The following is a 23,940-nucleotide window of genomic DNA, read 5'->3' as shown; positions in this document are numbered from 1 at the left end:
GAGTCTTTCAGTTGGTGTAAAACCTCAGAGGCTTCGGGGGAATTTCCAGGAACGTTCATCAGCTCTCCACCGTGTTTTCGTTTCGTTTCCCGACGCTCACGTAAAACTCGCCCGCTGAGGTCATAAAGAAACATCGTGAAAGAGGTCCACGCCCGTCGCTCGGACTCGCCGCACGCCGTCAGCGCCTCTGTTAAAAGTGATGGAAAGTCTCCGACCCGGTTCGGTCTCAGAGGGACCAGAAGTCTTAACTCACGCTAACGGCATCATATCAATGATGAGATGTTTATTCACAGCCAGTCAAAGGGGAAATAAAAGCTTCAGAGATTTGAATCTTGTTAACGTAGAACTCTGGCTGCAAATTAGAAAGTCTGTCTGGGCCAATCACAGCACACATGAACAAACACACACACACACACACACACACACACACACACACACACACACACACACACACACACACACACATGCAATATGTGGTACCGAAACGAGAAGCTTTGATTCACATCCAATCAGCAACCATCAGTGATGTCATCATCCATCAGTGATGTCATCGTTGGTTTGTGAACGTTATGAATCCTCCAGTTCAGATTCTGTCCGTCACCATCTTTGCTAGTTCGGAGCAGTTTGGAGCAGGAAGTGACCATATTTGGACGAGCTGGGGGAGGAGCCAGCGGTGGATCTGACCGATCTGATCGGAAAACTGACGATACTACGTCCCGCCCACCGATAGCTGTAACCTGACACAAGCCTGTCAATCAAACAGACACGCCCCCAAAAACAGGTCTTCTTGAATCTTCTTTTCTAATGAATGAGGGATTATTTTCAGATGGACCTCCAGAAAACTAAGAAGAAGGAGTGACTTTAGCTAACAACACCGAGATAACTGATGGACACATTTTATTCACTTTGGATTTGATGAGAGAAGTTGAATGGGAGTCTATGGAGCCGGAGGCTTTTTGGAGACGACCTCTAGTGGCACTCGCTGGTATTGCAGCTGAAGACACTTCTGGATCAGAACCATTTTACAGACCTGAAACTACGAACTCTTTTAGAAACAGTCTGTGTTGACATCAATCAAGAATGAAAAGCACTTTTCAGAAATACATTCAACATGTTGTGAAGCTCGATCGCAGCATCTCTTCACTTTTACAAGAACAACTTTTTATTTAATTTTCAAATACAGACTGAAGCGTCATTATTTTAGATTTTCTGTCTTTTGATGCAAAAAAAAATTGAATTTAGAAAGAGAACCTTAATAATATTAAGTATACGTTGCTTTAGTTTAGTTTAATGCCCTCTGATTAAATCGTCCATCTTTCTCCATAATTAGATTCCACTGCTGCTCGTTTTAAATGTTCCAGATTGACGCGTCCCCAAAAACAAAAAGCCAATCAGGAGGTGAAAACGAGGCGTCTCTTAAAGCGCTGCGTCTTTGAACTTCACTTCTCTGGCCGGCCGCCATCAGATAAGACTTTTATCGGAGGCCTTTTGTTGTTTCTAGCTTCGAAATGTGACTCAGAGCAGCTTTTAAAAACAAGAGCAGAGTCGGCTGTGTGCTCGACGTTCTCCATCAGCGGACCAGAACCTCCTTTAGTGTTCAGCCTCCTCACCGAGCCGTGATGAAGCCGCTGTAACGCCTCTCTGATCGGACCGACGGGCTCCACTCCGCTCTCAGCAGCTTCACAGGTACATTACGGAGGCTTCGATGGGCTCTTTGATTACTTTGTAGAGACATTTAAATCACTTTCAATCATTACTAGTTTTATTTTTTTCAATTAATTCATGAATTTGTTCGTTTACTTTATTTATTTAGAAATTAATTACAAATTTACTGCATTTTACGTTCGTAAACGGACGTTTTGAGGCCTCCAGTCTGAAATCTTAAGTATTTGCAACCAGAAGTGACCATATTTGGGCGAGCGGGGGAGGAGCGAGAGGAGGATTTAACCAAGAACCTGAGGACTCTAGGCCCCGCCCACCTACACCAGAAAACTGTTTTCTATTGGAGACAGTCTTTGTGGAGCCAGCCCCTAGTGGCCCTCGGTGGTATTACACGTAGAGGCACACACACACACACACACACACACACACACACACACACACACACACACACACACACACACACACACACACACACACACAGCCAAAAGTAACAGTGATGCTCGATTATCACCAACAACAGCAGCAGCATTTTAAGAGGCGACACAATGACACAAAGCAGCCAGGAAAACAACAATCTCAACACACACACACACACACACACACACACACACACACACACACACACACACACACACACACACACACACACACACAGGAAGCAGCGGTCCCACACACTGCTGACCTCCATAACAGGAAAAGCCAAGACAATAGAGGGAGGTTTACACACACACACACACACACAGATCTGTCAGTTTAGTCTTTAATTAACTGGACTGCAGGTATGAAGCTCCGCCTCCCTCTGCTGACCTGAACCAGGTATTTTCTCAATGAAGCAGTTTGAATTAAACTCAATCAATCAGTTACAGATGCAGCGGTACCAAATCATCCGATGGCTTTGGGATGAGTAATAAACGAGAAGATAACGCTCTTCAATGATGATGATGAAAAACTTCAGGACTTTTAAAAACCCTTTAAAACCTCCTGGAAGAAGTCCTGCTACCTGAACCCGACACCAGGAAGGTCCGTACTGACCATCGGAGGAGGTTCTCCTGGAAACTCCCGATGACCACAGAAACCTCGGCAGGAACCGTTGAATCAACTCCTGGAACTTCCTTAATGACCACAGGGACTTTTAAAACTCTCCTAATCACTACAAAAACTCCTCAAACAACCGCTGGAGCTTCTCAGAGACCAAAACCCAGACGTGGACACCCTGAACGCCCCCGACCATCACAGCTCCTCCCAGAACTCCTTCAGGGTCCCCTGAGTGACCAAAACCAGGACAAGGACACATGGAAACCTCTGATGAGTACAGAAACCTCCTCAATGACCAAAACTTTTACAAAAACAGGTTGAAACATCTTCAATGACACTGTGGAACCCGGGAACTTTCAAAACCCTCAAAACACCTTGAAGGACCCCTGAAGCCCCCTCAGAGACCACAACCCAGACCAGGACACCTGAAGTGTCCACACAGACCATCACCATCTAGAACAAGAACTCCTGGAAACGTCTGTCTGACCACCAAAACTCACCAGGACGAGTTTCTTAAACTATCTAGAACAAATTCAATTTAAGGAAACAAGAAGCCACAAACTTTTGATGCAGGAAAATGTAAAATCCCACGTGAACACAACCTGAGCGGCAGGTGGAGCATCCAGACACATTTCACAATAAAAGTCTTCACAACTCACCAAGCAGAATTTTCTATGGGGATGGGGGTCTCTCTGGGTTTGGACTTTATTTAACCTCAGCCGGGGAGAACCTGGAGAACCTGGAGAACCTGGACCAGCAGCTGCGTCGGGTCACCTGCAGCCTTCACACGCTCCACACAGACTGAGCGCGTGCGGGCTGGAGGCTGATGAGCCACTCCTTCACCCTGAACCCCCCCTCCCCCCCCACGCTCCTTCTGCTGCGTGCTGCATTCAAGGACTGTTCGGAAACTCTGACTTCCACATTTCACAGGTCGAACTTTTAGAGTAGTACGTCACTGTTGGAGATACAAAACTATTAGGAATCAATTTCTTCAGTCATTTAAACAACACAACTTTTTATTGTCAGGTCTCTTGGGAAGAAAAAACCTCTGTAGGAAGTTAATATTTATTGTTTGCAAAAGCTCAGTTAAGAATACAAACAAATAAATGCAATTTTTTTTTCCCCCTTTAAAACAAAGAGACGGGAAATGCTTTATTTTTCCCCCTCAACTACATTTTTGGCTCTTAACTTAAAATCATTGCTTTATTTCCCACAAAACACAGTGTCAGTAAACACCCCGTGCAACTTCATGAACCAGAGCGCCCTCTTCTGGAAATGATTAGGACATGCAGACAGACTTTTACCAGTTAGTTGTCAAATGTTGAAATCCTTTTGTGTTTTTTACACATTACAAATTTGGGGATTTGTTTTATAAGGGACTTTATGTTCAGTCCATGACCAGAAAGCTGACCCCACCTGGCAGCACAATCCAACACAACTAAACTTTTAATTAATCCAAATGAAATATATTGGAAAGTTTTAAATATATGATCTTAGTACAAAGACTCAACAGACACCACAGGATGATGATATAAATATATTTATTTGTGACGTTTTTCCTGAATACATCTATCAGTTTTTATGATGTCATATAAACAATAATACACTTTATATTATTACTTTAGCTGCAGGTTTATTAAGACACAGTAAACAGAGTCTATGAACCGGTGTAGAAAGTGTTTTTTCCTCCTTTTTACAAGTAAAAAAACACGAGTATACGAGTTATTTTTCTGTCTCACTTCTTATGTACTGAAATATATACATATTTCTTTTACATATAAAAGTGTTAAAATCACTGAGACACTGTCAGAAAAAACAAAAAGATGTGTAAACTGAGACACCTGCATCTGAATGGATTTATATTGATATAAAAAAACTCAAATTGACCCAAAAATACCAAGAAAATATCATTAAAAAGGAACATTTTACTTAACATTTTTAACTCAACTTTAAGGCTTTTTTTTGGTTATTTTAAATCACCGTTTTTTACATCCTTCAGTTTCTGTTTTTCAGCAGGGTTTCTCTAATGGTCAAATTAAAAGTAATAACAAAAGGAAAGAAGCAGAAGAGACAAACGAGAGACGATAAAACCACAAAAGAGGGAAAAACATCCGGAGTCAGTTCAGAGGAAAATAATTCTTGACTGTCAAACGCACCATAAAAATGTTTTTAAGGAATAAAAAAGTGAGGTAATGCTGAGTTGAGTCGATTTAAAGTCGAACTACAATAAATACCAGCCTCACTGGCACCACAAAGGTTTTCTCAATAAATCCTGAGTATTTTGAATATTTGATTTAAGGACGTCGACTTTGGAAATGACGTAGCTCGGAGCGACGGTGACCAGCTTATCTGTTGACGGCAAAAATGACAGTTGTTCTTAATATGAACCGGACGGTTGATCAAATATAAATGAATAAAGGATGCAGCACTGATGCAACCAGCTTTAACAGGAAATGTTTTGAAGCTGACAGGTGACAATAGATGTTAGTTTAACACATACTGTTGTTTACGTAATTAAATGGAGCCCAACAGACATTAAAGATCAAATAGAATTATTATTTCATATGCTACAATAAGTGCTTGATTTGTAATCACTGATTAAAGTTAAATTCATCATAATATATGTTAATTTAAAATGTATATTAAGGCAATATAGCAAACAAATTCTGGCATTTAATTGCTTAATCACAATTATGCAACAACGAATATTCACCTCAATCAGCTGATAAAGTTGGTTTGTATTTAAAAAAAAAACTAAACAATCAGAGATAAGATCAGAAGCTAGCTCTGTTTCCCCTGAACACATCTAGAAAGGTCCCGCGGTGAATAAGTTCTATCAGCTGATAGATTCATCGGTATTCAGGAATTAATGAGCACAAGAGTCCGAAACGCAATCAGTCATACTTTAGTGCATTAGCATCCTAATATCTGCTAATTAGTGCTAAGCATGGCTAAAAATGTTATCCTGTAAAAAGAAGTGAGTTTCAGTCCAACAACATCTGAAAGAGTGAACGGAGTTATTTTAGGTGTTGATTAAAACTCCCAGGAGGCATTTCACCAAGAAACAGGCGAGCACTTAGCTTCAAGTTCCATCTGGCTAGCTGCTAACGGTGGGCGAGAGCTCAACGTGAACGAGCTTCAGTTACAACAACTCCAGTTTGAGAGAAATATTTTATACAATTTTATGTCAATATTAAACTGTCAGTATTACTGACTTAAATATGGAAATTAACACACTTTTAAAACCGTTTTTCCCTCCTGCTGGGATTAAGATATGCTAATATGTCATTGACGTATGTGCCGCTTACAAAATAGTGCACGCGGAGGGATATTTGGGCGTAAACACTTTGTTCTCCGTCCCGTAGACAAAGAAACTGTAGTCTTTTCCGTTGTAGGAGTAATAAGCGTGAGTGAGGTGCACGAGCTCGATGGTCTGACGCTGTGGAGGGAAAAGGTCGACATGATTAACGTGATGTCGGCGTCATCCGCCAAGTCAAACCGAACTCCGGCAGTTTTTAGAAATACGAGTTGCAGCCAAAAAGTCGTGAACTCACGAAGTCTACGTAGAAAAAACTGGGTTTTGATAAGCTTTGTGTTACCATGGAAACACTGAGAAAGGACAACCGAACCAAGTAGTAAAACATATGGTATGATCTGATTACGTTACACAACGGTGGTTTGTTGTCTGCGTTGAACCGGTGAAGAAGTTCTCGTGTTCGTACCTGCTGCAGGATGCGGCTGGTGGAGGTGAAGCGATGGAGGTGCTCGTTGATCAGTTTTGTAGAAACGTCGCAGATCTCCTGGTCGGGGAAACCCTGGATGGGGTACACCTGGCAGGACGGGGGGGGGGGGGTAAAGGAAGTCAGAGTCCAGTTTCATGTTCACATTGAAGATGCTACAGACTGTTTATAAAGGTGGACGTAGCTTCCGGGTCAGATGCCTTCAGCTGCAATACCAGCGAGTGCCACTAGAGGTCGGCTCCAAAAAGCCTCCGGCTCCATAGACTCCCATTCAACTTCTCTCATCAAATCCAAAGTGAATAAAATGTGTCCATCAGTTATCTCGGTGTTGTTAGCTAAAGTCACTCCTTCTTATTAGTTTTCTGGAGGTCCATCTGAAAATAATCCCTCATTCATTAGAAAAGAAGATTCAAGAACACCTGGTTTTGGGGGCGTGTCTGTTTGATTGACAGGCCTGTGGTGCAGTCAGGTTACAGCTATCGGTGGGCGGGACGTAGTGAGTAAAATAAAAGTAAGTTGTTGATTTTACCAGCAGGTTCTCATCGATGAAGAACGGATCTCCTGACACCTGCTCGAAGTTCTTGTCGGGGAAGTCGGGTTGACGGTCGGGGATGAAATTACTGACGTTGTTCTTCCTAAACGGACACAAACAGACGGAAACAAATCGATGACGAGCAGAAGAAGACATCTGGACAGGAAGAGTGAGCGCGGCTTCGTTTTTTACCACGTGACCGTGAGCTGGATGAAATGCAGCAGGTTCTGGCTGCCGTGACAGACGGAGCAGGTCTTGTGTCCGTGACCCTGACAGTGCAAACACCTGGAGGAGTGACGGACAGGTGAGAGCAGCTCAATCACATCACAACGCAAGAACGAAGGACACAAGAGACAGGAAGTAGTCCGAAAATAAGAGCATGATTAAGGAGACGCTTTCATGGAGGGTACGAAGTGCATCCCTGACACGTCTTATGTCGGTAATTTTAACCAAAGATAGTTGCAGTTATGGATGAGAAGTTGGATGTTTTTAACACGCGAGACATTAAAGGCTTAATTAGGGATTTGTTGAACTAATTTGGGTATTTTTGACGCATCCAAACTGGAATACGATCGATCTGTACGCCGATGATACCGTCTTCTACTTCAGACAGAGAGACAGAGGAGGAGGAGCTTCAGACAGAAGAGGAGGAGCTTCAGAAAGAGAGACAGAGGAGGAGGAGCTTCAGACTGGACTCTCACCTCTTGCGACCTCGGCCGTGACAGGAGGTGCAGCTCTTGTTCCTGGAGCGACCGTGACCGTGACAGAACGGGCAGCGCTTCTGCACAACAAGAGGACGGGTTGAGTGACAGGTCGAGGTGGAAACGGACTTTTTAAAGCTTCTCAGACCTGCAGATTTCCTGTTTTGTCTCATTATTGTACAAATAAGTAAAGAAACAGGGAAGATAACCACACAAAAAAACACACAAATGTTTGATTGACGCTCTGAACTTTGTGTCTTAACCTGCAGAGTTAAAGGTCTCTAGACGGAGGTCTCACCTGTCCTCGGCCGAAGCAGCCGGAGCAGCGAGTTCTTCCACAGCCGTGACACTTGTGACACATCTGAAACACAAACACGCGTCACTGCGACGTGTCGGCGGCAGCGTGAGGAGGACGATGAGAAACGATGAGAAACGCTGAGTCGTACCTTTATGAAGGAGGAGTGCGGCACGCGGACCTTCCCCACCATGTCGGTGTATCTCTGCGGCAGCGGCATGGGGATGTCCCACGGAGGAGGACTCGCTCCGTACTGAGGACCGTCCACGGCCTGACCTGAGGGACACCAGCATGACATCATTAATGAGGAAGAAGGTCGGTGAGGATTAATCCACCTGACGGGGGTACGAGGACCGACCGATACCACCGACTGCTCTTCCTGAAAAAAAAAGCTTTCACCGGCCGTCGTCGGGTAGAATTTGAATTTATTTCTCGTGTTTTTGACGACACTTGCAGCAACCAAAAGGTAAATCTAATCTGTTTTTTGTCCAAATAAAACATCACAGTCTGGTGAACATTCAGCTCAAAGCAGCAAACAAATACACTAAAACTTTCTTTTACTCTACTCTGGTTTTTTTATTCATCAGATTGTAAATAATTTCAACATATTGATCAAATAAATGTAGAATTATCTTTTTAATGTGCACAGTTTTCTACATATTTGACTTGCCTCTTAGTAACAGAGTTCTTTAGTGGTGACAGAAGTGGATCTAACAGCTTGTTTTCATTTTTATTCGTGTAAAGAGCACATTTTACCGTTGTAGGGCTCCAGCTGCCAGGCGCTGGTTCTGGTCTCGGTGAAGGTCTCCAGTCGATACTGCAGCAGGAGGAAGAAGAGGAAGAGGAGGCAGACAGTCAGAAAACTGAACTTTCTACAACGACTATACATTTTCTATTCGTCGGGTAAACGAGGAGTTTGTTTGCTCTTTTTGTCCGCGGACCTCCAGAAAACTAAGAAGAAGGAGTGACTTTAGCTAACAACACCGAGATAACTGATGGACACATTTTATTCACTTTGGATTTGATGAGAGAAGTTGAATGGGAGTCTATGGAGCCGGAGGCTTTTTGGAGCCAGAAACTGCGTCCACTTTTATATACAGTTTATGATTATTAAATAAAAAGACATATCCATCCATCCACCCCTTCATAGTGAAGATGTGCTCCTACCCGGTACACCGTGATGGGTTTGAGCTCTTTGAAGGTGAGGTTCCTCGCAGGTTTGGAGCTGTACTTCCATTTTGATTCCACAAACTTGAGCAGGGCGTCTCTGGCCACGTCCTCAGACACCGAGGGGACCCTGCAGAAGCGAGCGCATGACGTTTTTTACCCCATAACACCCTCGTAAGGTTTGATATTTGTACAGAATCATCTGCAAGGTGCTTCACAGACGAGGTGACTTGTAGAAGATCACCTGACGTCGGGCACCGAGGTGTTCCTGTTGAGTTCAGGCTGAGGGTTGTAGGCCGGCGGAGGAGGGTACAGCGGGTTCTCATCCTCTGCACACGCACATAAACATTAACAAAGGACATGAAGGGAGGGGAAACGTGAAAAGAAAAACTCAGAGCAGAAGCAAGGAGAAAGCTCACCTCCACCTTTGTGACCCTGGTATCCATGTATGACATCCAGCCAGCCAGGAGGGGGCGCTGAGGGTCCCTCCTCTGGGATGTTGGGATCAAAGGCACCTGAAAAGACCAGAAGAAGATGAAGTGCTAACATCAGTTCATCAGATGAGTATGTTTTTAAATTCACCTGTTTTAAAGTCAAATTACTGCAAAAAAAAAGTTTTTAGGCGGAAAAGTTGAGTCATGTTAATTCAATTTTTTAATTGTGTCTTCTTCTGTGGTGGTTTAATACCATTTGATGGGAGAATGAGCTCCACCAGCTGTTTGTCTTGATGCATTTGTTATTCACACAAGAGTCGATGGAAAAACACATTAATTCACTTTTCTTGACCACAAATGAAAGATGAATGTTCTTCCTGTTTCTGCCTCCTTAATATGATGTTAAAACAACAATCTAGATTTCCTTAAATCTGTTTTCAATGTAAAAAAAAAAAAAAAAAAAAAAAAAAAGAGTCGAATCTTTGATAAAGATTTTGGTATTCTTTGTTTTTTTTTTCTTGCCTGTTGAATTGAATGTTAAATTGAACCTAATATCATGCAGACGGTGGGAGACAGATGTTGTGTCGGGAGGATTCACTCTTCAGGAGAAGCTGCCAGAAGTTGGACCAACACTCAGTGTTTGCAAACCTTTGTGATTCCCTCGGCCTCAGCTGAAAGGATCTATGGCCTTTCTGTAAATAAAACACGCCTAAGGAGGATTAACAGATCAACTGATCGCCGTGGTAACGTCAGTTTGTCTTTATTACACAACACGGCTGTAAAAGTACCGACAACCAACATTTAGTCACTTTGTTATTCTGCTGTTTATGTTTTTTATTATCTTTAACTCTTTCCAATGAGGTTTTATTTTGAAAGTTTTACTGTTTTTATCGTTAAGTTTATTAGCAAGTCTTTTACATTTCTCAGTTTTTAAGTTGATTCATAGTTTGCATGAACTTCTGAACACTTTAACTGGATTCTTTTTTGTCGTTAAGGTTTAATGTTTATCTTGATCTTGAGTTGTGGTGAAAGGTTATCTGATCCAGTTTATTAACACGGTGTCGGCCTAATGACTCCTGCATCGTACATTTGTACAATGTTATTATGCAAACTGCTAGTTAATATTAACTTTATGAGTCGGAAATTACTTTCCTACGGGCAAAGTTTTAAATGTAAAGAATATGTCTAATATCATTAAAGTCCAAATTTAAATGAGTTATAACTATTAAAATCAATCTCTTTAAATCTTCAAACAAGATTTGCATATGAGAATTAAAAAAATGCTGATTCATTTATTTGGATTGATTATCTGTATTGGTGATCATGGAGTCAATTGAAACAGTTTCATCTCAGATACTGTTTTTTTTTTAAATTATTTTATTGGTGTATAACTGTGATGTTAATTCATTTAACTCCCAAAATAGCACGAAATACCCTGTTTTTAGGACATAAATGAAGACAATAGTGCTGAACCCCCCGGAGGCTCCGTCCAGCTTCTGGATTTAAATGTGCGTCATGATGTTGCACAATTTTCTTTTTTTTTATTAACCGTGTTTTTTCTCTTTCGAGCTCCTGCTGGCCGGCAGATAAAAATACAAACAGAGTCGGTGACAGGCTGCATACAATACCTCCAACCAAGGGATAAAAATACCAGCGAGAAGGTGTTTCCCCACCGAGATCTGGGCCGAGATGGACGGAGTGGGAGAACCGCCAGAGGGAAGGAAGGAGGGGAGCCAGATAGAGAGTAATTAAGAGAGGCTAAAATAAAAAAGAGAGGCGGGGAGGAGGAACGTGGGAACAAAGCCGGCGTGATTACGAGGCTTTAACTGGACAATGCATCCAAAAAAACTCCTGAACTTCTTGTGCCCTTTTCTGACTCCGCGCCACAAACATCTTGTTTGAGTCGAACTGGACTGTTGACCGGACGGACCAAACTCTACTGCTGTATTCACAGTGAACATCAATTAACCAGCTTTATATTCTGATAAATGATCAATAAAGTCATCTTTCAAGCAAAAAGGTTTTGTTTTTCGGATTTTGGCCAGCGCCATCCAAAAACTAGAAGTGACCATATTTGGACGAGCTGGGGGAGGAGCCAGCGGTGGATCTGACCGATCTGATCGGAAACCTGACGATACTACGTCCCGCCCACCGATAGCTGTAACCTGACTGCACCACAGACCTGTCAATCAAACAGACACGCCCCCAAAAACAGGTCTTCTTGAATCTTCTTTTCTAATGAATGAGGGATTATTTTCAGATGGACCTCCAGAAAACTAAGAAGAAGGAGTGACTTTAGCTAACAACACCGAGATAACTGATGGACACATTTTATTCACTTTGGATTTGATGAGAGAAGTTGAATGGGAGTCTATGGAGCCGGAGGCTTTTTGGAGCCGACCCTAGTGGCACTCACTGGTATTGCATCTTAGGGCACTTCTGCATCGGCCTCATTTTTCAGACCTGTAAACTATAAATAATTTTATATTCAGTGTGTGGTCTGTCAAGTCTCATCATCCTTTGGCTCAGCTTTTAAACAATCCTTAAAACTAAATTCTTCCTCCTCCTTATCATCACCTGCAGAGCCGTTGTCATGGAAACCTTCCAATATCAAAGAAAATGCTGTTCTGCAGGAAAACCTGACGCCCAGGTGCTGCACCGTCATGTTACCGTGACAATAAACCAGTCAGACCGCCATTGGGTCAAAGTGAGGATTACAACATCGCCCTCTATAATTTTCATCAATCATTATTTTGGAAAATCATATCAATATTAATCATATATATCATAACAATCTTGTATAATACGAGGACCAACAACACTATCAACTTTTTGGACAAAAACATGAGAAAAACAATATATTGCCTATTTTTCTTTTTTGACATGTTGCTCAACAGAAAAAGTTTGAGGAATTGTTCAATTAAAAAAAAAGTATTATATACACAGTGAAATATAATCCAGATTTTATGGGCATTTAAGGATTATATTTCTGAGCTGTACCGCTTCTATCTTTAGTATTAATGGGCTACTTTTACTGTACTTACTATCTGTACTTCTACTTAAAATACAACTAAAGGACTGCAGTACTTTTACATTGTTGTACTGGTACTTTTAGTGAAACTTTTCAGTACTTTAAGTCTGTTAAAACCGCAGTCAGGTTCACGGATTGTCTGAACACAACAGAAGTCAATTCAGTTTTTTACAGATTTAACAAACCTTCAAACTTCAGTCTGTTTTCAACTTAACAGCAGTTAATTTAGGGTTAATTTCTTGTATCCCTGTTTGAACGTCTGTCCTGTTCAACTAACCGCACAGTGAAACGTCCCAGAGGTTCTTCAAAACTTCTGCTTCAGTTTAATCAGAAAAAAACACGCAGCACAAAAAGTTTAGCGTCTAAATAAAACTCAGTTGTCCGTTTTCTTTTGAACATACTCACCAAGATCTTCGTCTTTCTGTTCCATTTCTTCACTGCTTTGGTCGCTACACCAATACTGGAAAAACACTCATCTGAGTAGGAGTAATAATATACCATTTCCGGTTAGGATTTTAAAATTAAAAGTCTAAAGAATGGGCACAGTGGTGCTGTACACAAATTTTTTTTAAAAAAGAGGAAATCTGTATGCTATTATCTTATGTCATTATTGTATATATAATACAACCAATTAAGAATTGATTCTGTGTTTATGTATTGTTTTGTTGGGGTTTCTTTATCATTGCATTTGTTGTTTTTGTTCGAGTTTTTTCTTGTAACATGTTTTTAAAAAATCGGATTTCTTTTTTGCTTTTAAGTCTTTTATTTTTGTAGTTTTCTGTTTTTTTATTGCATTTTTTTGTAGTTCTTTCTTTTAGATTTTGTTTTTGAGTTTTTTGATATTTGTTTTGTTTGAGTTTAACTAAGACTGCAGTCAAACAAGAACAGGTAAATATGAAAAATTATTTAATAAAAAAACATTTAAAAAAAATCATTCGGCCTTCTGCGCTTCCTTTTATGTAATTTACAGTTTTTGTATTTGTTTTAAGTTGGAAGGAACATCTGGTCACTTCCGGTTTTACCTTACGTGTGTAAATGTGACTTGGCAGCTGCTGACCGCGCCCACATGGTCCATGAAAACACATGACGTAGCACAGTAATGTACACATACATCCTACACACATTCATACATGCAGACACACTGTCTGCAAACATAAATACATTAATTTTCTGTATATATGTTACTATAATGTTTGTACAAATACATTTATATTTCTATGTTTTGATTTTGTTTTGTTTTGTTTATCTTACAGGCTGTGTAATTTGCTGGAACTGATTTCCCTCGATGTGTATAAATTCAGTATTAAACACACAACTTAATCTTGTAACAGTAGTTATCGTAGTTTTTGTTATTATTATCGTTATTCTTATAATTATAATGGTTAATATCGTTATCATTACCATTTTAACAAGAAATTGTAAAAAAAGAAAAAGCCCGGATGTCCCATGTTTGGCCCTGGATCCTGAACGCACCATCCGCCCCGGAAGTTGTCTTCGTCTGTTTCCTGTCAACAAACCTGAACTGTTGAGTTTTTTGTCGCGTTGAGCTCGAGACCAGATTTCTCCTCACACATCTAAAATGGTAGGAGGAAGATCAGCCTGGCGTGTATTCAGTGGAACTGTTCTTATATCCGTCATTGACAACAGTCACTCTTATAAATGTTTACTTTTATATCGGGTTTATAAAATGCTAACTGTGCTAGCTGTCCTACGCTAGTCGGGCGTTGTCATGTTCGCCCAGAAGAATGACTCCGTTTCCCGCTGCTGCTCCAACAACAGCCCGGTTCACATGATGGCGGGTGTAATCTCGGGTGTAATCTCGGGTGTAATCTCGTGTAATCTCGGGTGTAATCTCGGGTGCTGTCTTCTTGTTGTCATGTTTCGGTGCCTGTAGCAGCTGAAGCTAACGATGCTAAGTGTTTGTTGTCAGGCTGAAGTGGAGGAAACTCTGAAGAGGATTCAGGGCCAGAAAGGAGTCCAGGGGATCTTCGTGGTCAATTCAGAAGGTAGGAAGCAAACACACCTTTAAAAACAGGGGTTTTGTTCCACATCTTCGGAGCAGAGCTGACAGAAAGATGAATCCTCATTTCTCTTTCGGCTGTTTTGTGCTGAACAACCGTCCCAGATGACCTCCTGAAGGTTCTGGTTCTCCAGAAGTTCCTGTCACACAGAACACACCAGGTCGTGAATAAAAGGTGGAAAAAATAACCCAAATAAAAATGTGTGTGTGTAAATTTATAAATGAATGAAGAACTGTGATGATGATTTTCTGCGGGGAGACGGTTCACCTGACAGATCTGCAGGATGCAGCTCATAAAATGTTGAAAACTCCTCTATTCATAAATAAAACACTCCGTTTCCTTTTAATCTGGACTTTAATTAAAATATATAAGCAGCTTCTGTTCTGATTCTGTAAAATGAACCCGTTTCCGTCCCTCAGGAATCCCCATCAAGACGACTCTGGACAACTCGAGCACGGTTCAGTACGCCGGTCTGATCCACCAGCTGGTGATGAAGGCCCGCAGCACCATCCGAGACATGGACCCCCAAAACGACCTCACCTTCCTGCGGGTGCGCTCCAAGAAGAACGAGATCATGATCGCTCCAGGTGCGAATAAAAACAACAACATATATTCACGTGATAATCGCATGAACTTCATGTAAACATGAAGCTGTGTTCAAAATAAAAGCAGCTCAGTGCTCATATTTCCTGAAAGACTTTAGACCGAGTTTGTATCTGCGGTTTCATTTTCTCGATCCCAAATACATCTTTGTCCTTTTTCTCCACAGATAAGGACTACTTCCTGATCGTCATCCAGAACCCGTCGGATTGAAGCCGAAGGAGCTGCAGCTCAACTCTTCACTCTGTGTTCATTTTTCATCATTAAAAACAGCCAAACTTTTTCTTTTTTTTGTCTCCCTGAATTAAAGATTATGTTTACCACAAGCTTTTCACGCTCGCGCTGTACAACGAAGTGAAGGCCGATGAGACGATGTGCGAAGCCGACAACCGTCAGCCACGTTTCTTTTTCCATGTTTTAGCATTGCAGACCGTCTCCTCTCGAGCCGTAAGGAGAGACGCCAGAAGACGTCTGTTCGGTTTAATTCAGCTCCACATGAAAAATTCTGGATGGTTATTTATTGTTTTGTTGGTGTAAAAGATGTTAAAGTTCAGCAGTCAACAACACTACAAACACGTCTCTGCTCGTCAACTCTGTTCAATATGTGTTACAAAATATGAAATTAAAAAAGGAAAAAGGGTTTTGTGTTGTCATTGGTTTACATAAGTTTTTTTGATAAGTAATGTATTTTCATGGAATCATGATCCAGCAGAGACGTAAAGGCTTCAAGGTATCCTCACAAGTCAAGTCCTTAAATATTATTCATTTTGTAAAACCTTTATCTGAAAAGTAAAAACTTTTTGGGTATAAAGTATTATATTTTAAGTAGTATTAAGTAGCATAAAATGGAAATACTCAAGAAATGTAACAGTACCTCAAAATTGTGCTCAAGTGCAGTACTTCAGTAAAAGTACTTCATTACTTTACACCATGCCCAGCTGTGGGTTTAAACCTTCTTTTATTTCCTGTCAGTAATACATATATAAAATAACACCAAGCTCATGTCTCACATTAAATACTGGTGCTCTGTAACAACATGTTTGGTGCAGGAGCTCAGGCTGTAATAACAGGCTGTAATAACAGGCTGTAACAGGCTGTAATAACAAGCTGTAATAACAGGCTGTAACAGGCTGTAATAACAGGCTGTAATAACAGGCTGTAATAACAGGCTGTAATAACAGGCTGTAATAACTGTAATAACAGGCTGTAATAACAGGCTGTAACAACAGGCTGTAATAACAGGCTGTAATAACAGGCTGTAATAACAGGCTGTAATAACAGGCTGTAATAACAGGCTGTAATAACAGGCTGTAACAGGCTGTAATAACAGGCTGTAATAACAGGCTGTAACAGGCTGTAATAACAGGCTGTAATAACAGGCTGTAATAACAGGCTGTAATAACAGGCTGTAATAACAGGCTGTAATAACAGGCTGTAATAACAGGCTGTAATAACAGGCTGTAATAACAGGCTGTAATAACAGGCTGTAACAGGCTGTAATAACAGGCTGTAACAGGCTGTAATAACAGGCTGTAATAACAGGCTGGTCAGAAACGGTGGACGGCCCCTTTAAATCCAGCCGATGACGTCAGCGCCTTGGTTTACTGGCTTTGTTTGTCCGGAGCTGTTTTGGCTTCAGACTGACCGGAGACACCGAGACCCCGCTGCCTTTCCCCCGAGAGACCGAGACTTCCGCACCGCGAGTTTCATCGGGCTAAGACTGTGTAATAACGCCGCCAGAGATGCCGTCCGACAGACCCTTCAAACAAAGGAGGACATTCGGTGAGAAAACCTCCCGGGAGCGAGAGCGGTTTAGCGGGCTTGAAGGAGCCGCCGAGCGGAGCAGCTGTGGCAGTTAGCCGGCCTGTTAGCCACCTAGCTCAGCTCGGTCTGTTGACGAGCAGCCACAGGGCGTCTGTTGCGTTACTGGGGACGTTACAAGACGTCCTTTGCGTTACTGGGGACGTTACAGGGCGTCTGTTGCGTTACTGGGGACGTTACAAGACGTCCTTTGCGTTACTGGGGACGTTACAGGGCGTCTGTTGCGTTACTGGGGACGTTACAAGACGTCCTTTGCGTTACTGGGGACGTTACAAGACGTCCTTTGCGTTACTGGGGACGTTACAGGGATTCCTTTGCTTTACTGGGGACGTTACAAGACGTCCTTTGCGTTACTGGGGACGTTACAAGACGTCCTTTGCGTTACTGGGGACGTTACAGGATGTCTGTTGCATTACTGGGGACGTTACAAGACGTCCTTTGCGTTAGTGGGGACGTTACAAGACGTCCTTTGCGTTACTGGGGATGTTACAAGACGTCCTTTGCGTTACTGGGGACGTTACGGGGCGTCCGTTGCTTTACTGGGGACGTTACAAGGCTTCCTTTGCGTTACTGGGGACGTTACAAGACGTCCTTTGCGTTACTGGGGACGTTACAAGTTACTGGGGACGTCCTCCTTTGCGTTACTGGGGACGTTACAAGACGTCCTTTGCGTTACTGGGGACGTTACAAGACGTCCTTTGCGTTACTGGGGACGTTACAAGACGTCCTTTGCGTTACTGGGGACGTTACAGGGCTTCCTTTGCGTTACTGGGGACGTTACAAGACGTCCTTTGCGTTACTGGGGACGTTACAGGATGTCTGTTGCATTACTGGGGACGTTACAAGACGTCCTTTGCGTTACTGGGGACGTTACAGGACGTCTGTTGCGTTACAGGGCGTCTGTTGTGTTACTGGGGACGTTACAGGGCGTCTGTTGCGTTACTGGGGACGTTACAAGACTTCCTTTGCGTTACTGGGGACGTTACAAGACGTCCTTTGCGTTACTGGGGACGTTACAGGACATCTGTTGCGTTACTGGGGACGTTACAAGACTTCCTTTGCGTTACTGGGGACGTTACAAGACGTCCTTTGCGTTACTGGGGACGTTACAGGACGTCTGTTGCGTTACTGGGGACGTTACAAGACGTCCTTTGCGTTACTGGGGACGTTACAGGACGTCTGTTGCGTTACTGGGGACGTTACAGGGCGTCTGTTGCGTTACTGGGGACGTTACAAGACTTCCTTTGCGTTACTGGGGACGTTACAAGACTTCCTTTGCGTTACTGGGGACGTTACAAGACGTCCTTTGCGTTACTGGGGACGTTACAGGAAGTCTGTTGCGTTACTGGGGACGTTACAAGACGTCCTTTGCGTTACTGGGGACGTTACAGGACGTCTTGTTACTGGGGACGTTACAGGACGTCTTGTTACTGGGGACGTTACAGGGCGTCTTGTTACTGGGGACGTTACAGGACGTCTTGTTACTGGGGACGTTACAGGACGTCTTGTTACTGGGGACGTTACAAGACGTCCTTTGCGTTACTGGGGACGTTACAGGACGTCTTGTTACTGGGGACGTTACAGGACGTCTTGTTACTGGGGACGTTACAGGGCGTCTTGTTACTGGGGACGTTACAGGACGTCTTGTTACTGGGGACGTTACAGGACGTCTTGTTACTGGGGACGTTACAGGGCGTCTTGTTACTGGGGACGTTACAGGGCGTCTTGTTACTGGGGACGTTACAGGACGTCTTGTTACTGGGGACGTTACAGGACGTCTTGTTACTGGGGACGTTACAGGACGTCTTGTTGTGTTATTGTGGTTGTTAAAAGTGTCAAGTTAAAATGTCTTTTTGGTGTAAATCAGTGGTGACTAATGTGCGGTCCCTCATATTAAATGCTGTTACAGGTTGCGTGTCCTCCGTGTCCCGCATGTCCTCCATGTCCTCTGTGTCCTGCAGCTCATCCTGTCTGCCGACGTTAAAAAGACCATCTGGGTCAGCAGCACTTTAGCCTGACAAACCTCGCAGCTATCAGCTAGCAGATAATCTACTGAGGACCAACAGTCTCCTGTTGGCTGAAAGAAAACAACATGTGCTGACATATTATCCCAGAACACGTGTTCAGTGATTTATGTTGTAATTTGATGCTAAAAGACGCCCCTCCACCTCCTCCTCCCTCCCTCCTCCTCCTCCTCCTCCTCCTCTCCCCACCTCCTCCCCCCCACCTCCCCCCATGTTGCATAATGCTGCCATTCGGAGAACCGAAGGGAAAAAACAACACAGCTGAGACGGAACAAATACTGAGTTCTTCTATTTTCATCATCACCTCATACAGTTAAATCAGGAGGACTCGTTCTGTCACATTAATATGCTGTTACATAACAACAACACTTTAAGAGCCGGATTACCTTAATACACCGAACATGTTCAAATACTAATCAAGCTAACCGTTATTAGAGCTGTTACGATCATTAAACTTTAGTGGATGATTAATTGTCTCATATAACTGCGATTAATGATTTAATCCTCTTTGTCTTTTCATTTTATGCCGTTATTACAGTCTAAACCTAATTACAGCTTAATGCCATTTCTGTTTGCCTTTGTAAACAGTGCACAGGGCAGAAATGACAAATAACTTCAACATATAAAGTCTCCTACTAAATAAATAAATGAAAACCGGTGGGAGCGATTAGCATTTGTGTTCGTCTCATCCTGTTTACATGCAAGTTCATGATTATGAAACAAACGTCTGCTCAAATAATCAGTCAAGCAATGATGCAATAATTGGGACATTTCTAACAGTCACACTACACTTGTTTAGTGTGATATATTTTAACTCGTCTAAATTAAAATATGAACTCAGGAAAATAGAGTCAGTTCTTAAAGTAGTTGTTGTTTTAGTTTAAAACAAATATTAAATGTAATACTAACAGCTTTCCAATTTGCAAAGTTGCCAAAAAAATCCAGGATGTGTTAAAGATTGGGGTTGTTATTTCACAGCTGAACACGAGGACTCGTTCTTCTCGGAGCTCTGAACCTCGCAGCGCTTTAAAAAGGCTTTCCCCTGAAATAGGGCAGTAGGTTGTTTATTTGGAGCCGGCAGCAGCGTGCGAGTTGTAAGATTAGACGCAGAGGTGGTAAAAATATTGAGATTAAAAGGCGAAGTTCACAAAGATGACATTCAAAGTTCTAGAATATTTAAATGGAGTCCAGAAACTTCGTATTTGTCTGCAGAGACATTGAAGGATCATAAAAACCGTTCAGCTGTTAGAAGGGAAGCTGGTTTTTATCACGCAGGTTTATTACATGAACTTAGAGGGGAAACTTCATTATCAATTCATCTGACTGTTATTCTTCTAATTAGTTCATTAATCGTTGAGTCTGGGTGCGTTGAGACGTCCTCTCTCGTCCTCTCTCGTCCTCTCTCGTCCTCTCATCCTTCTTCATCCTCCGTTGTCTTTTATCGCTCTGATGTCACACGTTTACCTCGTAAATTAAAAGCCGATGTGGACGAGGAGGAGACGGACGTCCACTCTTTGAATTATGATTTGTCCTCTGCGGCCGGTCCAAACCAAATGAATTTCCTTCAGCAGCAGGTCTTTAAAGAGTCTCTGGATTTCTGGACTCCGACTTCCCGCTGCCGAGGGTTTTTATTTTCCATCTGTATTTATAGTTTTTATATCCTGTGGATTTTCTGACACGAAAACATACCGAGGGCCTGAAATCATTGGGAGTCGCAGGACTTCTCCACCTGCAGGTTTTCATTTACACCCATTATTTAGTTCTCTGTGTTTTAAAGGGAGAAATGGGAAAATATGAGCCAACCCTCCTCTTCATGTTTGGTCTGCATGTGGCTCACATTGGACATCGGTTTGATTTCCTTTCGTTCAGATCGAGAGCTGCTGGATAAAATGAGTTTACATCATCTGTCACCATATTTTTTAGATAATAAAAGTTAATATCACTCGTTTACCTGAAAGGAAACGCAACATAAAACATTAACAGATTCTTTTTAGCTTCATGAATCTGACGCTGAACATTAAAACAACTTTCTCTCGCTGCGTTTATGTTCCTCACGGCTACATCAGGTGGTGTAAACGCTGCGTTCTCATTCGTTGAGGGAGAAACGGCAGCGTTTGATTTAATGCAGAATTATTTACGTTTAAAAACGATATCACGTTTAAAGACCTTCGTTCACACGACAAAAACACTCGTTTGACTTCATCTGAATCAATTCGTTTATAGAAGTTTTATTGAAATAAATAGACTGTAAATAGCAATAAATTAAATGTGAAGCTTTTGTCACATGATAGTAAACTGCACGTTTTTGGACTTTTGATCAAAGAATTATTGATTAATGAATAAAAACAATCTGCAGATGAACTGATTTACTGTCTTTTGTCTACAGCTGACCGGTGCAAAGAGGTCCAGCAGATCCGTGAGCAGCACCCCAACAAGATCCCAGTAAGCTGCAGCTCACACCTGATCACGCGTCCCTGAACGCACCGCAGGGAAGCCTGCGAACCGCCATTTCCACGTTAGCTTAGCATCAAAACAGGAGACGGGGAGCAGCCTCTTTTTTACTGTTGAATACACTCAGATGATCAGAAAAAGTTTATAGGAGTCAATAAAACACCAACGTGTCGTCTCAGCATTTTAGTTTTTGCTTTCATGTTGTAATTTAAAACTTTTAAAGGCAGTTCAGCCACGAAATCACATGAAATTCATCAGATTCAAAAAAATGAGACTTCCACTGCTGCTTATTTACTTGTTTAGTTATTCAGTAGTTTGTCTGTGTCGTTGGCATCTTCCATGTTTGTTCCCATAATATTTTCCTGTGCAGTAAAACAGACGTCAGAAGGTCGGATGCAGGTTTGAACTTTATTTCAACAACGTGTAACTTGTGCGTTTCTCTGTCTGCAGGTGATCATTGAGAGGTACAAGGGAGAGAAACAGCTGCCCGTGTTGGACAAGACCAAGTTCCTGGTACCGGACCACGTCAACATGAGCGAGCTGGTCAAGATCATCAGGTACACAAACAAACAAACAAACAAACAAACAAACAAACAAACACCAGCCGTGTGTGTGTTTGGAGTGTTTTACATCCCAGACCAGTCGGCTGAAGTGTGTGTGTGTTTGGCAGCTCGTTTCCAATCTTCAGAACCAGAGATGAGGAGGAGAAGCTCTCTTTACGTTCAGACTCAGATTAACGGGCCAGTAAATTAAGATTTCACCTTCCAGCACTGCAGGAATATAAAACACGTCATACATCTGCAGGCTGTTGGTTATTAATCTGCTTTAAAAGCTGAGGAGGCAGAAACATTGAATCAGCCGTAAAAGTTCATTTGCCGTTGATCCGTCGGGCCTCGGAGGATTTACAAACGGCTGCGGATCCATTTCAAATTAAATAAAAGAAGAAGCATCGACACTAAAGTGAAGGAGGAGGTAGAAAATGAGGAGAGACGAGATGTTTCTGTACGACGTTTCTCTGATTCAACATCCTCAGTTCAGTCATTCATTTAAACTAAATTAAAATGTGTCGACACATCAAATTAAACTCTTTAAGGTGAAGCAGGTTCAAGTTACGCAACAATGAAAAACAATGTGTTTAAATCATAGATATTTGACGCATTAAATAGAGCTGAAACAGTGATGAGCAACTATTTGCATAATCATTTTAAAAACACTCCGGTTCCAGTTTTAAAATGGTAAATTAAGAATTTTAAAAATGACCATCTTAAACTGAAAGAATACAACAATTTACAATGTAAATAATTTTAAAGAAATGATTAGATTACAATAAGTAACAGATGACGAGGAGCTTCAAAGACACAAACAGTTTAAAGATCAACACGTTAAAGACCTCAAAATAAAGTGTTCAGATATCAGAGCGTTAAATAAATCTAATCTGACATTAAAACACACAAAGGAACCGATTAAAGACGATCAAACACTCACCGGCCGTCATGGAGCTTCACGGCTGTGGTCACTCAGAGGGGGGGGGGGGGAGGGGGTTGATTGATTGACACATGTTGCAGCACCTGCCTGCTGCTCCTCCATTGGTCAGAACCCTCCTCTCTGCTCCCTCATTGGTCCTTTGTTTTTTTGTGGTTTGGGTTGAATTCCTGGTGGAGCTCACTGATTGGCTCCCAGACATGTCACTCACAGCTGAGATATTATTTATGTAAAAATGAGAGCTGTTCTTCCTCCCTGCAGATCCATAACTCCTCCTCTTCCTGCCCCCCCCTCCCCCCCTGCAGGCGCCGGCTGCAGCTGAACCCGACGCAGGCCTTCTTCCTGCTGGTGAACCAGCACAGCATGGTGTCCGTGTCCACGGCCATCTCTGAGATCTACGAGCAGGAGCGGGACGAAGACGGCTTCCTTTACATGGTGTACGCCTCGCAGGAGACCTTCGGCTGCTAGGGAGGGGGGACGGGGGACGGGGGACGGAGGAGGAGGGGGGAAGGGTGGGGGGCGGGACTTCTTCAGGTGCTGGGAGGGCGAGGGAGGGGTGGTGGGTGGGGCGGGGGGTAGATGGGGAACGCTCGAGGTGTCGACCGCGATCCTGTCCACGTAGCAGCACGACCCCCCACCCCGTCGTCATGGAGACTCCTCTTCACTTCAGTCAGTAAACACATCACTGGAGGACGTCCTTCTTCTTTTTTAGTCCCGCACAAGCTGACCGCTCTTATTTTGAAAGGGTGACACAAACCAATCAATGACTCTGTTTTGGAGGATCAATAGATTGATTGATTGGTTTCCATCACTAAACACTACATATGTACACGAGTCAGACAAACTTGAAAACCAGGCAGTCCTTGCCAGCCGGTCAGAGGTCAGAGGTCAGAGGTCAGAGGTCAGGCTGTCGTTTTTAAGCCACTCAAGAGTTTAAACCTCCG

General features: G+C 42.6%; 4 protein-coding genes across 5 annotated transcripts in view; 2 read left to right on the top strand and 2 right to left on the bottom strand.

Moving 5' to 3' along the window:
* Positions 1 to 3,487, bottom strand: part of LOC138630023 (semaphorin-3D) — a 54,964-nt gene extending 51,477 nt beyond the window's left edge. The window contains exon 1 of the mRNA XM_069714107.1: positions 3,357 to 3,487. The gene's annotated coding sequence lies outside the window, so the exon portion shown is untranslated. The remainder of the gene's footprint in view (positions 1 to 3,356) is intronic.
* A 734-nt stretch (positions 3,488 to 4,221) lies between these two features.
* On the bottom strand, positions 4,222 to 13,052 carry ssuh2.1 (ssu-2 homolog, tandem duplicate 1). Of its 2 annotated transcripts, XM_069714125.1 has the most exons (12): positions 13,003 to 13,052; positions 9,552 to 9,647; positions 9,377 to 9,461; positions 9,133 to 9,262; positions 8,722 to 8,782; positions 8,117 to 8,241; positions 7,969 to 8,031; positions 7,671 to 7,750; positions 7,162 to 7,254; positions 6,967 to 7,072; positions 6,420 to 6,527; positions 4,222 to 6,136 (listed from the first exon to the last, which is right to left on the bottom strand). In XM_069714125.1, the coding sequence occupies exons 1-12, from the start codon at positions 13,025 to 13,027 to the stop codon at positions 6,002 to 6,004; spliced, it is 1,107 nt and encodes a 368-aa protein (XP_069570226.1). In that variant the 5' UTR covers positions 13,028 to 13,052; the 3' UTR covers positions 4,222 to 6,001. The 2 variants fall into 2 exon arrangements, with proteins under 2 accessions (XP_069570226.1, XP_069570225.1); XM_069714124.1 differs by lacking the exon at positions 13,003 to 13,052 and having other exon boundaries at positions 9,552 to 9,947.
* A 1,033-nt stretch (positions 13,053 to 14,085) lies between these two features.
* dynlrb1 (dynein, light chain, roadblock-type 1) lies at positions 14,086 to 15,859 on the top strand. The gene is made up of 4 exons (XM_069714145.1): positions 14,086 to 14,179; positions 14,528 to 14,603; positions 15,038 to 15,205; positions 15,388 to 15,859. The coding sequence occupies exons 1-4, from the start codon at positions 14,177 to 14,179 to the stop codon at positions 15,429 to 15,431; spliced, it is 291 nt and encodes a 96-aa protein (XP_069570246.1). The 5' UTR covers positions 14,086 to 14,176; the 3' UTR covers positions 15,432 to 15,859.
* A 963-nt stretch (positions 15,860 to 16,822) lies between these two features.
* Positions 16,823 to 23,482, top strand: map1lc3a (microtubule-associated protein 1 light chain 3 alpha). The gene is made up of 4 exons (XM_069714137.1): positions 16,823 to 17,000; positions 21,450 to 21,505; positions 21,965 to 22,071; positions 23,302 to 23,482. Exons 1-4 carry the CDS (start codon positions 16,961 to 16,963, stop codon positions 23,462 to 23,464), a joined length of 366 nt encoding a protein of 121 aa, XP_069570238.1. The 5' UTR covers positions 16,823 to 16,960; the 3' UTR covers positions 23,465 to 23,482.
* The last annotated feature ends 458 nt before the right edge of the window (positions 23,483 to 23,940 follow it).

Source organism: Brachyistius frenatus, unplaced genomic scaffold (genome assembly GCF_029030835.1).
Source record: "Brachyistius frenatus isolate BFR_SWC_R1_liver_20210118 unplaced genomic scaffold, ASM2903083v1 Contig_126, whole genome shotgun sequence".
Taxonomy (NCBI): Eukaryota; Metazoa; Chordata; class Actinopteri; family Embiotocidae; genus Brachyistius; species Brachyistius frenatus.
This window is presented reverse-complemented; position numbering and strand designations above follow the sequence as displayed.

Bases quoted from the DNA above. Each gene is read 5' to 3' on its own strand.
- ssuh2.1 (XM_069714124.1), bottom strand. From the start codon at position 9,681: ATGTTAGCACTTCATCTTCTTCTGGTCTTTTCAGGTGCCTTTGATCCC. The intron at 9,263-9,376 runs GTGATCTTCTAC...TCGCTTCTGCAG, and splicing joins ACCTCGGTGCCCGACGTCAG to GGTCCCCTCGGTGTCTGAGG. The intron at 6,137-6,419 runs GTACGAACACGA...TTCCCTCCACAG, and splicing joins CCAGCCGCATCCTGCAGCAG to CGTCAGACCATCGAGCTCGT.
- dynlrb1 (XM_069714145.1), top strand. The intron at 14,604-15,037 runs GTAGGAAGCAAA...TCCGTCCCTCAG, and splicing joins CTTCGTGGTCAATTCAGAAG to GAATCCCCATCAAGACGACT. The intron at 15,206-15,387 runs GTGCGAATAAAA...TTTTCTCCACAG, and splicing joins CGAGATCATGATCGCTCCAG to ATAAGGACTACTTCCTGATC.
- map1lc3a (XM_069714137.1), top strand. From the start codon at position 16,961: ATGCCGTCCGACAGACCCTTCAAACAAAGGAGGACATTCG. The intron at 21,506-21,964 runs GTAAGCTGCAGC...CTCTGTCTGCAG, and splicing joins AGCACCCCAACAAGATCCCA to GTGATCATTGAGAGGTACAA. The intron at 22,072-23,301 runs GTACACAAACAA...CCCCCCCTGCAG, and splicing joins GAGCTGGTCAAGATCATCAG to GCGCCGGCTGCAGCTGAACC.